The 17,032-nt window shown below is 36.8% G+C and overlaps 1 protein-coding gene across 1 annotated transcript in view; it reads right to left on the bottom strand.

Moving 5' to 3' along the window:
• Nucleotides 1-17,032, bottom strand: part of CFAP99 (cilia and flagella associated protein 99) — a 52,910-nt gene that overhangs the window by 23,657 nt on the left and 12,221 nt on the right. Inside the window, exons 3-6 of the mRNA XM_063157505.1 lie at nt 15,389-15,533; nt 13,168-13,262; nt 6,723-6,835; nt 4,431-4,611 (exon numbers count right to left, since the gene is read on the bottom strand). Of these exons, the coding sequence (XP_063013575.1) occupies nt 4,431-4,611; nt 6,723-6,835; nt 13,168-13,262; nt 15,389-15,533 (534 nt within the window). The remainder of the gene's footprint in view (nt 1-4,430; nt 4,612-6,722; nt 6,836-13,167; nt 13,263-15,388; nt 15,534-17,032) is intronic.

Genomic DNA, 17,032 nt, shown 5'->3' on the forward strand with positions numbered 1-17,032 from the left:
TGGTGGGACCCTGAGAAGGAAGCTGGAGAAAAGCAGATGTTCCATCCCTCTGGTCTTCCCAGAGCTCAGTGTTTAAGCACTGCTGGGAAAAGACACTGGGCAAAAAGGGCCTTTGGTTTACCATGGCTGTCCCAATGTCCTTGTAAGGAAAAACTTTTGGAGGTGTGGATTAAATGTTTGGCAGGTAAAGAACTCAGAGAGTCCTTTCAGCATCAGTCAAAGAGCTGGGAAAGCAATCACATGTCAGCTAAAATGAGCAGGACAGGACTGGCTGTCAGTTGAACCAGCAGGACACTGGGACTTCAGGTTGATTTCTGTATTTGCTTGAGCAATAAATTTATCCCAGAGTAAGCTCTGAAAAAAGACTGGATGTCTCCTTGAAAGGTGTGGGTGAGAGAGTCTGACAGTTTACTGGGCACCTGCCTAAATATTTGTCTTGCTAAAAATGTGCTAGATCAATTAAAAGTTACAGAACTAATGGGGAAAATATATATTCTGTCTTGTACTGGAGGTCAGTTCAAGGAACATGGGAATCCCATCTAGCTTTGTTGGACTATATAATGAACTACACTTGAAAAAATCATGAATCTGATGGACTTTGCACTGCCTTTGCTATGCAACATCTTTATCTACAGGTAAAACAAATGCACAAACAGAAGAAGCTAGCAATTAAATGCACTGGTGAGACTGCTCAAGTATTCTTGTGAGCTTTTAAAGTGAAGTAACAGTGAAAGTATTTCCCAGAAGTACCCAAGAATTTGTATTGTGCTTTTAGAGATGGAGAAATGAAAGCCCAGATGATCTGCAAAGGGTTCCACAGGCAGTGAATATCAGTTTATTTCACTCTTCTTCCTACTCATGTGCTTTACCTGCAAACTGCACTCATCTGCCAGAGTAAGCTGAAAATCTCTCCTCAGAAACTGCTATGCTTATTCCAAGTAATTGAAGGAGGAGCTTTTTCCATCAGCTGTTTCAAAAACATTCTTTGCATTGTGATTTAGCCCACGGGGATGAGTACAAGCAGATAGCCAGACAATACAGCTATTACCCAATTGTTGGAAGAGGATAAAAAGTCACTATAAATAAATTGTAAATTACAGCAACAGAGATAGAAAAGGCCAAACTGTACCTAATTAATCCAAATGTGAAAAAGGGGATTGGGAATAAGAGAGACCAACTTTGCCTTCCCTCCCCAGGCAGTGGTCAGCCTCACATAGCCTGTGGGAAATCCCTTAACCAGGGGATTATTTAGGGAGCAGCTACTACAAGATATTTAAAGAAGAGAAAAATGAATAATCACTTTGAACTTTGGTGCTCATTATTCTTCTATTTTTTAAAGTTACTGTCATAAGATGGACAAGGGAAAGCTAATGCAATGCTATTTGCTAATGTGTTGTTACTTTTATAGATAAGATCACAAATATATTGGTGGGTCTGTTATTTGCAAACAGAATCCTCTCTACTGGCTAAATTATTTCATTCATTTAATTATTTTAAACAATCAGTGGCTTCACTCATGAAGCCCAGCTGAAATTATAGAAAAAATATCTAAAAAATACATTAAATTTGGCTGAATGGTGTTACAATAACATCCCAGTGAAGCCTTTGTTTTTAATATATAACTGGTTTATAGAAAATTTTAAAATAATTGCATAATCTTATCATTTTAATATAGTGCTGATATTAAAAGAATGGATTTTAGTACTCTAGGCCAAGATATCCAAGAAAGTTGAACGTGTCTAAATAATTCTGCATGTTATCAGGTTTAGGCACCTGTCTGCATTTGTTTCCTTTGCACACCTCAAGGTAAAGCATTCATTTTTCCTTGTAGGACTGTATTTGTGAATGTGTGCATGCATATGGGCACTCTTGTGTCTGCATCCATGTGCACATGTGCCAAGGCCACTGGAGACATGAATTTATAAACTTTAGACCAAGTATTTGAAGTGAATTGTTTTATAATTAAATCTCAAAACTAAAATGTTTTTCCTTTTCATTTAGTGACTGTTGTCATTATATTACAAAGGTTCTATATCCATTACATTACAAGGGTTCCACATTGCCAGAGTTTTGTACCTCCTTGATGTTTCTTGTAGGCAGCTCCTCCAGGCACTGACTCTTCCTTGTCTTCACAGCAGCCACTGACTCCAGTTCCCCCAACCAACCAATCCACTCTTTTATAACACTCTTCTGACTGGCTACAGGTGTGGCCTGTTAACATCAGGCCTGCTCCTAATCCTTACTAATTGGCTCAGCTGCAACTCTTCAGGGATACAATTATTTTCTATATTACCTTTATTTACCTATATTCTATTCGCCTACAAGTGACCCCCATTTTTGATGAACATTTATGATAAATGATTATCCTAAACTTCTAGGGCTATGTTACTTTCCAAGGCCAGTGGGGAATTACTGTATTTGCAGGGAATGCCCTGATGAAGGCAGGAATGATGCATCTGACTCCATGTTCTCAGAAGGCTAATTTATTACTTTATGATAATATATTATATTAAAGAATACTATAATAAAGAATACTATGCTATACTAAAGAACAGAAAAGATATTTACTGAATGCTAAAAAGATAATAATGAAAACTTGTGACTCTTTCCAGAGTCCCGACACAGCTTGGCCCCAACTGGCCAAAGAGTCAAAACAACTCACACCAGAATCCAATGAAACAATCACCTGTGGGTAAACAATCTCCAAACACATTCCACATGAACAAAACACAGGAGAAGCAAATGAGATGAAAATTGTTTTCCCTCTCTCTGAGGCTTCTCAGCTTCCCAGGAGAAAAATCCTGGGCAAAGGGATTTTTTTCAGACAATGTGAATGCCACAGGGAATCCCATCTCCTCACAGGTCACTAGGACAACTGGCCTGCCCTCTGCAATAACCCACAGCCCAGCACTCCCCTGGGAAGGCAGTGTGTGCCCAGCACACAGGATGCCAGCGCCATCCCAGCTCCTGACCCAGTGTATGTGACAACATCTCCTCTTACTTGAAAAGAAATGCCTGGAATAAGGTAGTGCTAGAAAGCAATACCTAAAAATATAATGATCCTGCTAAACAGAATGAACTAATTGCAGCACAGGGATACAATAACCTATTGCTCAAATTCCAGCTGCCTCCATATAGTTCTGTACAGTTGTTCCAATGTGGAACAGTAACTGTGGGTTGTGGCTACAATAGTCCCCTGCTGATAAACCATGTGACAAATTCTTTGACAGGTGCATGAGACTCATGAGTAAAAAATTGGTATTTCATAAAATGAACACTTTTGTGAGAAAATGGATGAGAACATTTCTGCAGCAGATCATAGGATGTAATGTGGAAGAGTTTTATTTCTTTATTTTATTTCTTTGTGCTCCTCTGAATTACAGAGAACCCTCCTCCATGCAGGAGCCACACTATGGCCGGGTCTCACCTTACTGACCCTCTCCTGCCATGTGAGCTGTGTTTTCAGTCTCTGTTCATTTCAGGATGTAAACTGGTCACACTGGCAACAATGTGGCAAAGTAAAGTGAAGCTTAATTTGCTGAGAGAGGTACAGAAATTAATAGAAGTTGTCACTACTACACTAATGGTTTTAGATTCACACAAGCTTTAAATTTGCAAAGTAAACTGGCCAGAAAGTAAACCAAATTTAGTATAATCCAAACAACACAAATGAACTTCACTAAATGCATCTGCATTAAAGCAAATTTATTCTAAGAGGGGCTGCACAGCACAAAGTTCTAAAATGACAGCAACATGACTCATTCCTATACTGATTAAGTAGTTATTAAATGCAGTTTTTCAGAGCCTGGTATTAAGCTGTTTCAATGTAAAATCCCATTAACCATATAACACACTACCATTAAATTGCTCTGCCATACTAAGATGTAAATGGTCTCTAAGAGCATTCAACACATGTATTATTTAAAACCTGAAGTGCTAATACAAGGTGGCAGATAATGCCCAAATCTATGATTTCTAAGCTCACTTCCCACTGTATTTAAATACAGATGATTTTGCAGTCCTTATTAAGTTAGTCATAGTAGCTTAATCCCAGATCCTGTTTGCTTTACCCCATGAGATAACATCAGCTGTGGTACTGATTTGTACCAGTGTAACTAAATCACAATCTGAGACAATAAGTAAAATAACTTAGCATTCCAAAGACAAATCTAGTCTCATTTTCACATGAGCAATAAATTTTAACTGAAAGCTTTAATTTTAGAGATTCAGCATTATGACAAATAAAATTCCACCTTCAAGGAGGAGCTGCAAACCTAGAGTCCATCTCATTTCCAGCAAAACTGCTTCTCCATTTATTTTAATGAGAACTCATTTGCAAAAAACTCTAAATTTAGATTATTAACTCCCCTACCATTTTGTGCAAAAGCATACATGAAATTTAGTGTCTTTCAAAAAATAAACCAACTTACAGGTTGTCTTTTAGGCAGTACTGGCAGAGGTGCTGGTGAAGGTGGAGGAATGGCACGTGGCTTGGGTGCAGTCAAATTAAATTCCTTTGGCTGAGTGACTCTTGAAGTCTTGACAGTGCTGGAACGATTACTTAAATTATCTGTGAGCTTTTCAATCAGTTGCTGCACTTTTGGCTGCCACCTTCAAATAAATCCAGAGTTTTCAAGTTTATTTTATTTTTCTCTTTCATACAAACTTACAAACAGTAGATGAGGTTGGCATTGGTGCAAATTCTGTAATGCTTTTTGCCATTCAATTTTATTAAAACTAACCTATGAATCTGTACTCAGGATTTAGCTACACTGTGTTATTTCACCTCTTGATAGATGCTGTCCACCCAGATGACTAGTGGTGAAATAGCCACAGTTTTTATGGAATAAACAACTATCTATCTGGCCAGTTGGTTTTGTGGCAGGGACAGATTAGGGGTCAGAAAAGCAGCTGCTATAGGCTAATTGCACACTTCACATACTTAGATGAAGAGACTATGAACAGTGGTCTGAGTACCAACAGAGAACATGCAGATCCATCTTAGAGCACAGGCAGTTCTAACAGAAAAAAACAAAGATACAAGGAGTTTGGTGAATTATCAAATGAACCCTCAGTGAGCCCTGGGGGCAGCTAAGAAGATTTTGATTTCTGTAGCTTTGGGCTTGTATCAAGGTTCAGACTTCTTCTAAGGATTGACAGCAAGATACAGATTAAAGGTAAAACAAACAGGGTATCACAGTCTAATTACAGTGACAGCTTCAAGCCAGATATTCTTCCTCTATATATGTCATATCCTTATATATTACACACGCAATGGAGCTTCCCCAGAACTTAAAAACAGATGACAATGAAAATTTACAGTAAATTGTTTATATGACTGTTATTCTGTTACTGTTATTACAGGGTGAGGCTTGCAAGTAACTTATGCAAGCAATGAAGCTCCACTAAAATAAATAAGACTCTTTATATTAACCTCACTGATATTAGAAAGAGGAACACAAAGACACATTTAAAAGAATTGCAGCCACTGAACTGACTAAATTCATCACTGCATCCTCAGACCCCTGAAGGATGTTTCAAACCCAGTAACCAAATCTAGTCTTGAACATTCTTGTATAACTTACATTTGCCACTTCCAGGCAAAACATGGGCTCATTACTCTAAATGTAACTGACTGTGAAGGACAGCTCCAATAAACTTGGTGCTAATGAAACAAGCAGTGGCCTAAGCCTCAGCCTGCATGCATGTGCAAGAGCTCCGTGGGTATGCATGTGTGTCTCCATACCTCTCTATCTGTATTTTTAGACTATTCTAAGCACTTATTATAACTAGAATCACTACAATGGAATATTTTGAGTCAAATTCTGACTTCACATATATCCTTGTGGTCCCTGTAGAACTCAGAATAGTGCAAACCAAATATATGTCATATATTTGCTAAAGTGCTAATAAACTACACAGTGTGAAAGGATTATTCTACGGACTTTGATATGACAGATCCAGATGCAAAACTCCTTTTCAGCTGATATTGTTCAAGGCATGTTTTTGTCTAACATTTTTTGCCATCTATACTGCATTGAGAAGGATGTGTGACTGCAGCCACACTGGTGTAATTTACCTGTTCTAGGGAAAAATGAGACTAAAAAGTGACCCACTAGGCTGCAGAGCTACTATTTCTCCCCACGAAAATGTTCCAGTTTGGCAAGGGTACAGTTGCTACCATATCACCACCTAACCAATGAGCTGTTGCACCACAGAGCATTTAAGCTGTTAAATGATGCTGCAACTGTGTAAATAAATAATAACTTTAAAATACTTGCTTATATGTTTATCTGATTTGCTCAGAACATCAGTTCAGTACAAACAACATGACCATCAGTACAAACAAATCTGTGAATAAAGCCAAAATCAGGGAAGTCAGACATTTTTAAAAATAGTTAATGTCAAACAGATGTTGAAGTGACTGATGAGGCATGACTCTAAGATAATTTGAACCTTTTATTTTACTTTTTTCAGAATATGATGTTTTATCGACTCAGGAGCATTAGGAAGCAAATGTACAACAGCTGTGAAAGGACTTTCCTGAGAGAGAACCTTGCCTCTGGGTAAGTAAAAGGGCTTGCTAAAATCTTGTGAAGACAAGGAGGGTTCTAGGTGACTTCAATAGGAGAAACACTTGAACAGAAATACAAGCTTTCAGGAGAAGCTTTCCCCAGCTTTTAAACTTCAAGGTGGCCAGAGGCTACTTCAACACTACTTACCTTAGCAGTGGATCAATCAAGTTCTCTTTCACATACACAGAATCGTAGATGTGACTCCATTCATCTTTTATCCATGTGTTCAGGTGCAAGTCATTGAAGAAGAACCTAAGAAACTAATAATAAGTGGTTCCTTTTAAATATGAATATTTGAGACATGGTATATATAAGACTCCAAAAAGACAGTTGCTTTTAAAACAAACACTGCTGAAGAACTTGCTTGTATTTGACCTTGTCATTACAAATACAGATGCTTGGTATTTTTTGGTTCTTATTAGCTGGTGGACAGTCCCATGTCTTTTAGCTCTATTTTGTGAGACATTTCTAGATACTAAAAATTTTTGTTTTGTGGCAAAACAAAAAATAAACTACAGGCTGCAACACAGAGATGTGCTGATTCACCTTTAATTTGCTTCAAGCATTGAGAAAAAAAAGTTTTTGTTGTTTTATAGATTAAGATTTCTACTATCATTATAGTGCAAGGATTCTATACCACTAGAGTTTTGTACCTCCTTGATGTTTCTCATAGGAAACTCCTCTAAGCACTGCCTCCTCCTGGTCTTTGCAATAATCATCTCACTCCAGTTCCCATCAATCCACTCTTTTATAATGCTGTTCTTATTGGCTACAGCTGTGGCCTGTTAACATCAGGCCTGCTCCTAATCTTTGGTAATTGGTTCAGCTGCAACTCTTTAGGGGATATGATTACATTCTATACCACCTTCATTTACCCATACTGTATCCCCCTACAGGTTTTATTCAAAATTAATTACTACTGGAATACACTGATTTTAGTATAATTTTACAGTAGAGTTTCAGAGTCTAATATACCCATGTGGACTTCTGATTATCTAGAACCAGAAGACCCATGAAGCTAAGAAATATGTCAGGCCAGACACTGCACCTGAATGATTTAAATTCTTTTCAGCTTCCTGGGAACTGGGCAGAGATAATTGGGGAAAACTATAGTAAATGCTATACAATGTGGCTTTTTCCTTTAATGGCATATTCCCATTAAAAGAAAAGACTGAAATTTGGCACACTTATACATTATAGGGGTCTTCATGCTGGAGAAATAACAACTAACATTTTAACTTTTGTTTGCCACTCCAGTTCACCAGAAGGTCAAAAGCCTTTCTTTAAATCTTGAAGTATTCAAATAGCCTTTTGAAACGCTCTTGAAAAATGGCACTCAGATTCAGCCTGCACCATTTACAGCAATATAAATTCCAAACTTGAACCTTAGCTCTTCCATTAAAATTATTGGAAATGAAAGTACAAGTATGGTGCTGAAATAATCAGAGTAAAAGCAAAAAGGTCCACTAAATAATTTTGACATTATGAGACATACTGGGAAGCAGTGCACTGTCACTTTGAGAAGCTTCAGATGGAGACTTGCAGAGTTTATTAGAGTAGACTTGGCATGAGCCCCACCTTAAGTTGTTTTACACAGAGCCATGGAATTTTTTGTATTGAGTTTTTAGTTCTGCAGAACTACCAAGGAGTTCTTAATTCAAATGTGGTGCCAGGCCCAAGGTGCTTCAGAACTTTGTGAATAATTCAGCTACAAACCACTCAGATTTGACTCAAGGTGTTTGCTGCAGATGTCCAACAGATTTAGAAAACCTGCTACTTGAAATCCATAGTCTTTTCCATTTCCAAGGAATTAACCTTTAAATTTAGCCATATTTTAATCTACTGTGCTTTTGGTAGTCAAAAGACTGACCAGCACTGCAGGACTAAATGAATATTACCCCCTTGGATTTCCATTCTTGTCTAGAAACTACTGCTGCTCCCTAAATTCGCAGGTGTCAGCTTACCAACACACCATCCAAAAGAAGTTCTTTTATCCCTAAAAGCTTGATTATAAACTAAGCGTTGAATTGTGGGGAAGCTGGGTTTTTGATGCTTCCAGGTTCTGTGGTGTTTAATAAGCATATGGTGAGGGATGCAATTCATCCCATTGGTCTAGAAAGTCATTCATTGTCCTTACAGAGGATCTTCCATTGTAGCACATGCATATTGGATTTGATTTGTCACCTAACAGTAATTTGTACTTCTGCAATGTGTAAATACAATGTCAAAAGTCTAGACTGACTTCCACCAGAAAGGATGCACGGTGTAGACACTATTTCTACCAGTGATTGTAACAAAATTGCACATCCAGGTATCCCAGCAGCTGGTGTGATTACAGTGAATGTATCCCCTACCACAGCACTGATCTCATGGGAAACCCTGACTATACATGAAGTTTATAAAAACCCATGGAGACAAGTGTGTATACAGGGACTATAATACAGTATTGATCATAAGCTGATACACTTAAAATATAACAGATCCTGAGGTTTGACCTGCTTTCAAATTTCTAGGTATTCAGAGAGCTCACAGAAATAGAAATACTACAGGTGGTCACTTGTAAATATTCCCTTTTTTTTTTCCACTAGCTTCCATTTAGCTGAACTCCTCCCTCTCTGTGTCCTCTTCTACAGCCCAGTCCATCCTCAAAGGCTTCGGTCAGTTGTCCACTACAGAGCCATGTGAAACCACACCTCTGAATTGCTGTTTCAGCTCTCACTGACTCTCTGTCATAATAGCTGTAACTATCTTTCACAAAGCAACTCAACTAATTCTTCAAGGCTGGTGAAACTATAATAAAGGCACCCAGTGATTTCTAGTGCTGTATTTAACAGCTGGCTGTTACAGTTTGAGACTTCCTACAGCAGCTCCAGTCCTGTACTGATTACTAGCACTTCCCCCTAAATTAAAACAATTAGGTAATTATGTGATTGATAAATGCTATTATGTACTCCTGAGGTAGAGAGAATGTTGATATCTAACTGTGTAATCAGATATCAACACTGTGATGTATATTTTTGTACTGTCTTAGTCACAGTCCCCAGAGAAATACTACAGTAAGGATATGCCACAATATGCATCATACTAGAGAATTCTTGGAACACAGCCCTGGAATGGTCATCCAGGCACTGCAGGGATTGCAAATGGCAATGTAGGATGACTGGACATCATTTCTGACCAAAGTGGGCCTGAACCCACAATCTTAGTATGGATAATCCCTATCACTGATGGTGATAAGACAAAAGAAACTTTTCTATTTTGTGAACTGAATTGCTAGGAAAAATCCCTAATATTTCTGTTTTGTCTTTGGCCACATGTGACACAGGTAGAAAACCCAGTATCAGCAGTCATTGCTTTTAAAGCAACAGAATGGGGCTTCTCTCAGATTTCTGTTTGGATGTCACCAGGCTCTGTCTCCTTAGCAAAGTCACTTGTAGTCATTTGGTAACAGCATTATTCTGCTTACTCCTCTGTCTTGAACATTGCAAAATTTTCATGACTTAGATAGCATGGTAATGAAGAACCATTTCCCTTCTGGAAGTGATGGAATTACACCAGCAATGAATTGTACCCATGTTTATATTTTAATGTATACTCTGGCTGTAGTAACACAAATGTGTCTAATTAAAGACTGTTTTGTAATGCGCTTTTACAGGTGGGCTGAATTAATACCTTACTTTTGACAATTTGAACTTGTTATTCTTAACACACTTTTACACAGTGGGATCATACAGATTTCTAGAAAACAAATAAAAAATGGGCAGTGTCCTCATCTGGTATTATCTTAACATCCATGTAGGCATTTGCAAAGCTGAACTGCTTACATTCACAATATAAGATTTTGAATCTTGAATTAAGGAATTAACTGCAGGAAACATCATGTTCTGTTTCTCCACACAGATCAACCACTGACTGAAAACATTATTGATCCAACTTGGACAGGTTTTACCCACCATCCACCATGAGGCTGATCATGTCCTGCTATTCCTACCTCATCTTAAATTCTATTACTGTGCCCAGTTCTTATGTAGTGATATTCCTTTGATTATCTCAGAAGTTCTGCAGAACAGCTTTTGGAAGCAATGAGAACATGAAGCAGAAAAAACAGTTTCTTAACTGCTAGAAAGAAAACATTCTGTATTTTGTATTTTTTACAAGACAATTCAGAAATTACAAAGCTGTTTACTTCAACTTTTTATTTCAATAGTGTATTTTCTCTAAGACACATACCCTTAAATTTTAAAATAAATGTAGAAGAATAGCATGTAGAATAAGAGAATACAAAAATAGATTTGAACCAGCAATGCATGGCTAATTTCTTAAAAGGATAATCACACTAAAGTTACAAGAATGGGTTTTATTCTATGGTTCTGTAATACCATAAAAATTTTTTGCATATATTCTTACAGAACGAGACCTTGTGATTTGCTGTTCAAGCAGATGAACATGTGTAAGTGAAGTAGCATTGTTATTCTGCCTAAATGAAAATATTTGAACATTCATCAAATACAGGGAAACACTATGACTTTGAGTTGAATGGATTCCATCACAGAGGTCTTTAAGAGAAAGGTCTTAAATCTCCCATAGGTTGACATCATGCACCTGAAGACTATTCATCTGAGTGAGGTTTATCTGCATGATGAAGAAAATTCCACTCATCCTGTGATGTGCTAAATTTATTTTTAATTGAAGTAAATCTGTCCTACATAAATATATGTGAATATTTTTTCAGTGTCCTAACTGAACTCAGACACAATAGTCATCAGGCAGAATCTAGAGGTCAGCATCTTGAAGGAGGCTCCCAAATTTCTGATAACTTTTGTTGCTAAGGCTGCAGATCTGCCTTCTGCTCTTTTGTCTCTGTTGCTGGGGGGACAAAATGCTGCTTCTAAACCCTCTGCTGCAGGTGCATTAATTTAATCTAGCATCACTTTGGAGACAAAGAAACTGTTCTAAAACCAAAAAAAAAGGAAATCTAGGTGCCATGGTGATGAGGATCTGGTAAGATACTTAAGCAAACCAAGTCACACCTGCTACAGTGATAGCAGGTGTGCAACATTGGAATATGCAGCACTTCCCTATCAGAAACTAGTTATTCCAGACAAGGAAAGAGGCATTATCTAAACCAGAACATCAGGGCACTGATGCTTAAGCCACATAAAGCTAGATGAATGGAATCAACAAGAGGTAATTGGCATGATGTGGGAAAATTGTGTTGCTAGCTGAATGAGCTCAAGATGCATCCAATCCAGTAGCTCCTGGCTAAGATGTTTACCAAAGAAGGGCCTGGGAGAGCATTTTAGACAGAGTGATTTGTCTGTCTGCCAGATTATGATAATTCTTCCAGCCACTCCTCTGTTCTTTTTAACTGTTAATGAAATATTTAATTTTTGTCTCTGAATGGAATTAATAATAAGCATTCCATAGTAAGTCCATCTAAAACCAGACAATTTAACCTACTCTGTCCCTATTGCAAAACAACTCTAATCATTCAAGAGACACTGGCATCCACATGAACATTCAAAGTAATCACTATGAGGATAAACCTTAGCCTTTTGAGTATTAATAATTAATATTTGCCTATGTCTTTAATTCCATCTTTTTTATTCAAACAGCATGTTTAGGCTATGCTTTGAAACATGTAGATAATCAAAGGTTACAGATGCTGTGTCACCGGTGATTTAATATTTAGCCCATTTTCCTGAGAAAACAGGGCTTATGAGAAAGCACTGCTGCTCAGTTTATCCTTCTGCTCCTCTGTACAACTTAGCTTTTAAGATAATTAGCACTTTGATTTTGAAAGAGAAGCAGAAGATAATTATGTTTCTACAGTTACAATAAAAATAGCAAAAAATAGTGGAGGAAACCCCAAATTCATTACTTCAGAAAAGGACAGGGAAGCAGAATTTTGTTGTCCCACTTTTTATTTGGCAGCAGTGGTTTGGTCAGTTGTATGTTGTACTGGGCCAGTTGGTACATGCATAGCTCCAAGCCAGCCAGTATTTTTTGGGAAGGAGAAAAAGTGATGGAAGCACAATAGGCTTGATAATGTAATGAAAGTGGCAGTGGATTGTTCAAGGGAAAAAGAACACTAAACATCAGGAACTGCAAGTTTCAACAGATTCATTGCATATGGAAAAACATCTCCTCTCTAAAGTTTCACAATTTAAAAACTTGGTTTTAAAGAAATAATGTGAGAAGAGAAATAATGTGAGCAGAGAAAAGAAAGAAATAATCAAAGAAATAATGTGAGCAGAGGCAAAGAAATAATGTCAAAGAAATAATGTGAGCAGAGGCAAGAGTGAGTGTGCAACTTAGCACAATTGTAAATTACATAAACTGTAAATTATGTGATTATTTGACCTTCTCAGATTATAAAAATTACATTTAAATTGATCTTTGACTGAATATAAGAATCTCCCTGTAAGTAAAGAAATTGAAGGGTTTTTTGGTAAAAAATACTAATTTAATTTCTGAATTTTAACAGAAAATAACAGTAATTTCTCAATTTAATTTATTCTCAAAGTTGAGAAAAGTTGTCTGATTAGTCAAAGACAATGAACAGCTAATTATTTTTTTAAATGTTTTGTACCTGTTGCATTTTTGCTGTGTCCAAGGATTTCACAATTCTGCTGAAGTGCTGAAGACCAATCTCTTCTAGTTGAAAAGTAGCTAGATAACAGATAACTATCAAAAGATACATACATTTAAAATACAGCAGACAATTCTAATAAACCTATACTCAATATACTAAATAAACCTATACTCAATTCTAATAAACCTATACTCAATTCTAATAAACCTATACTATACCTAATAACCCTTTACTCAACATACTCTGTGATTTATGTTACCTTACCTTAATTTTTAACAGTTTTGACAGTGAATTTTTTAGCATACTCTGGTTTTAATGTTTTCAGAGAGGACAGCTCTTACTCTTCTGTTACAAATTCATACTTTATTATACATAACAACATTTTATAGATAACAAAAAATCAAACATAAAATGTAATAGTTCTAGTATTTACTTTGCTTTTTTTTACAAGTGACCATGTTTCCTAAAATGTCGTAACCTTTGTTTTTCTTCTGAATTGGAATAAAATCAAGTTTTTAAATTGTGACATTTCAAACCTGAATCTTGCACCCTCTATGGCAAGAACACAGTTCAATGATCTTAGAGGTCTTTTCCAGCCTAAATGATTTATGATTCTATTCTATGATACAGGAAGAGGCACAGTCAGTGCTGTGAAATTTTAGTAGACCTGTAAAGTTCATGGGCTCCTGTATCAGCTTTCATTTGTCCCCACTCACTTTGATCAATCAGGTTTCACTTACAGTGCAGTGTTTTAGCTGCCACCAAACTGTGATGTAAAATCAGGAAATTCTGGCCAATGTGCTGCAGCCAGCTCAGTGTATCTTTAGGCTTCAATCTCATGTGCTTTAGTTCAGCAATGTATTTAATCAGTCTTAGCAGAATATACATTTATCTCCTACAAGCTTTATTAAATTCAAATCTGCTCACACATAGCAACAGCCTTTATAAGCAGCTTTGATCATTTAAGTGTCAATGCAGCTTGGCAAAGGGAATCACAAGCAGCTTAAAAAAAATGTAAGCCAATGACCTTAGACTCTCAACTTGTTGATAAAGGAAAATTTTCTGTTCCTACCCTCTGCCTATGATTAATGGAAGCTTTTGAGTGGACCAGTCCTGACAATCCAATTATACCATCACTCAGCTTAAAGGTATAATTTATGTGCCCCAGACAATGAAAAACATGGCTCTGGAGAAATGGAGACAATGAAGCATTACCATTCAGAATAAACTCCATACAATAATAATTTCATCCTTGACAGTTCTGGCTCCCTTTTGTTTGTTGTTTGATTTAGATTTCTGTATTTTTACAGATTGTGATAGAAGAGACCAGAATTGTAATAAAAATTTATTAGCTTTAAAAACATAAAATGTTGATATATTTATATTAGATACATTTCTTTGTATTTTTCAACCACTTTGAATTAAATTGACTTTTAAACATACCCACAAAGATTCAGAACTTATCTGAATTAGAGAACCAGTGACAGAGGTATTTGGAATTCCAACTTAGTTAGAGACTTAACAGATCAACCTCAGCACGTGTGTATCAAATAAATAGCAGAAAATATTTTTAAAATTAATTTTTCATGTAATTCTCGATACCTGAAATAAATTTGGGAGTAGTAACTACCCTAATTAACTGGGTGGACACTATCAGATATAGTTGTATCAGAACTGATTCTGCCCAAGTAACTAATTAAATGAAAATAACTGACCTCACTCCTGGAGATAGATGGCAGTATCTTAAGTTACTTATGTCATTGTGATGGTCAGTAATGAAGAAACCCACACATGGATAGAGACAATTGTGTCTGAAACTGTGAGATGTGCTGTGATCCTCAGCACACAGAGATTTGTTACACATTTCTGTATCTGAATGGCAGAGGTACTGGGTTGCATAGAAGAGAATAAAGGGAAATCATTGAAGGACGGCTAAATGTCCAAGATGCTTCTTGCAGCCACTGATCCTATTTTCCAACTGCATCTTACCCTTCTTAGGTAAAATTCCAGTTAACATCTGTAAGATTTCAGACTAAATAACAATTTCAGGTTTTGGACTTCACATTCATTAGGGCATTAGAAAAGGTCCTGTACTTCACACTGCACTAAACACAATGACAGTGCTTCCAATGTAACATAACACCAAGACCTACACTAGTAAAATTATATTTTTTGAAATTTTGTGGTAAACACATTTGGTATTGTAGAGACAACTTACCTATATAGAGATTACGCTCAGAAATGGGGCAGTATCTCCCATCCCGAACATAAAAGGCATTCACCACCACATCCAATATGGATTTGTATTCTGTGCATCCTGCTAGTGTATCCAATACAAATTTTTCTTCTGTCACATTAAGAGTCTATAAAGATACAAATTTAATAATGATTAATGTGTTCTGGAAAGAAAATAGTTGTGTGCAAAAAGTACAATTACTTTGAAGTAACTGCAAAACATGAACAATGAACAGCAGTGCCTTTGGTAGGGCTGCTGCCCTTCTAATGCTGTCAAATAAGGGCAGTCCCACCAAACTAATGGCCCTTGTTAAGTAAAATGTAACTTTCTCCAATGTTAAGTACTCATTTTACCTGCTGACATAAGCATCGAGTTAAATGACCTTCACGTGTGAATGTCAGCAGTTGATGCAAAGAAAATCTGAAGTCTCTGAGGTAGGAGCACTGATTAACTTAGCCAACAGTATGAGAAAGTTTCAGTAAGATTTTGTTTTCCCTCATGAAACCTCTTCTTTGTGGATGAAGTCTGTACTACTTAGAGAGACTAAACTGAGGAGAGAAGCTGGACAGAGATTATGGAAAAGACTCTTAACTGCTACTGAAACCCAACTTTGGAGAACATGACTGATTTAAGCTAAACCAGTGAGTGTCAGGATTCTTTTTAATGCAGACTGTTTCTTACCCAGCTAATGCTCCTGGTCACTTGTAATGTTCATGCAGTATCCCAAGAGAACAGGAGAGTGGGATGGTCCCTTCCTTCTGGATCCTACCCCATTAACCCTTTAAAAAGCCTGAATGCTCCTCAACTTTACAGAGAGTTTCAATCACAATAAATAACCCATGCAATATGTGCTACTATATGAGAGAAACTTGTAGGATGAGCCACCTTTAAACACTGCAATAAAATCTGAGGCCCAGAGCAGTTTGTTATTACATGAATTGAAAATGGCCAGCTGAGCTATGACAAAATGACAAACAATAATGATCCTTTGATTGAAGGAGGTTAGATAAGAAGCCAAGAAAAAAGGCTAAGGGCATCTTCTGAAAATGTATAGTCCATGTTTGATGTGTCATCTCTCCAAGAGCTCAGAGGTGTGGGAACAACAGAACTGCAATAATGTATCAGATGTGATGTTCACCTTGCCTGGTAGGCTGTCTGCTACCTCTTGATTGCTTTATTTCCCTAATGTGATTCATTTCTACTTTATGGGTGTTATTAGAGGCTGTTGGATGGAAGTCTGTGAGTTTTCCACTATACAGGGCTTTGAGATCAAGCAAATATAAGGCAAAACTTTAAAATTACCATTCTAGTATTTAAATGTAAAAAAATATACGGAAGAATTCAAAGTATGTTTTCTCAGGTTGTCATTCAGAGACAGCCTAATTTTTTTCACTACTCCTGTTCAAAACCCAGATTTCATACTTAATTCCTTTTAATTTGTGCATCATCGCCAGGAAAAATTAGGAAAGAGACTGAAAAAAATCTTAAAATATGAAAAAAAAAAAGAAAAAAAAAGGAAAGTATGGACTTCATCTTGCTAAGCACTGAGGATTCTTGTGAGGCAAACAGTTCTTTCCAAATACACCTTTTATGGATGAAGATTTAGGTAACAAAGAAAACTCATAA

The sequence above is a fragment of the Melospiza melodia genome, chromosome 5, assembly GCF_035770615.1.
Source record: "Melospiza melodia melodia isolate bMelMel2 chromosome 5, bMelMel2.pri, whole genome shotgun sequence".
In the NCBI taxonomy this organism is placed as follows: Eukaryota; Metazoa; Chordata; class Aves; order Passeriformes; family Passerellidae; genus Melospiza; species Melospiza melodia.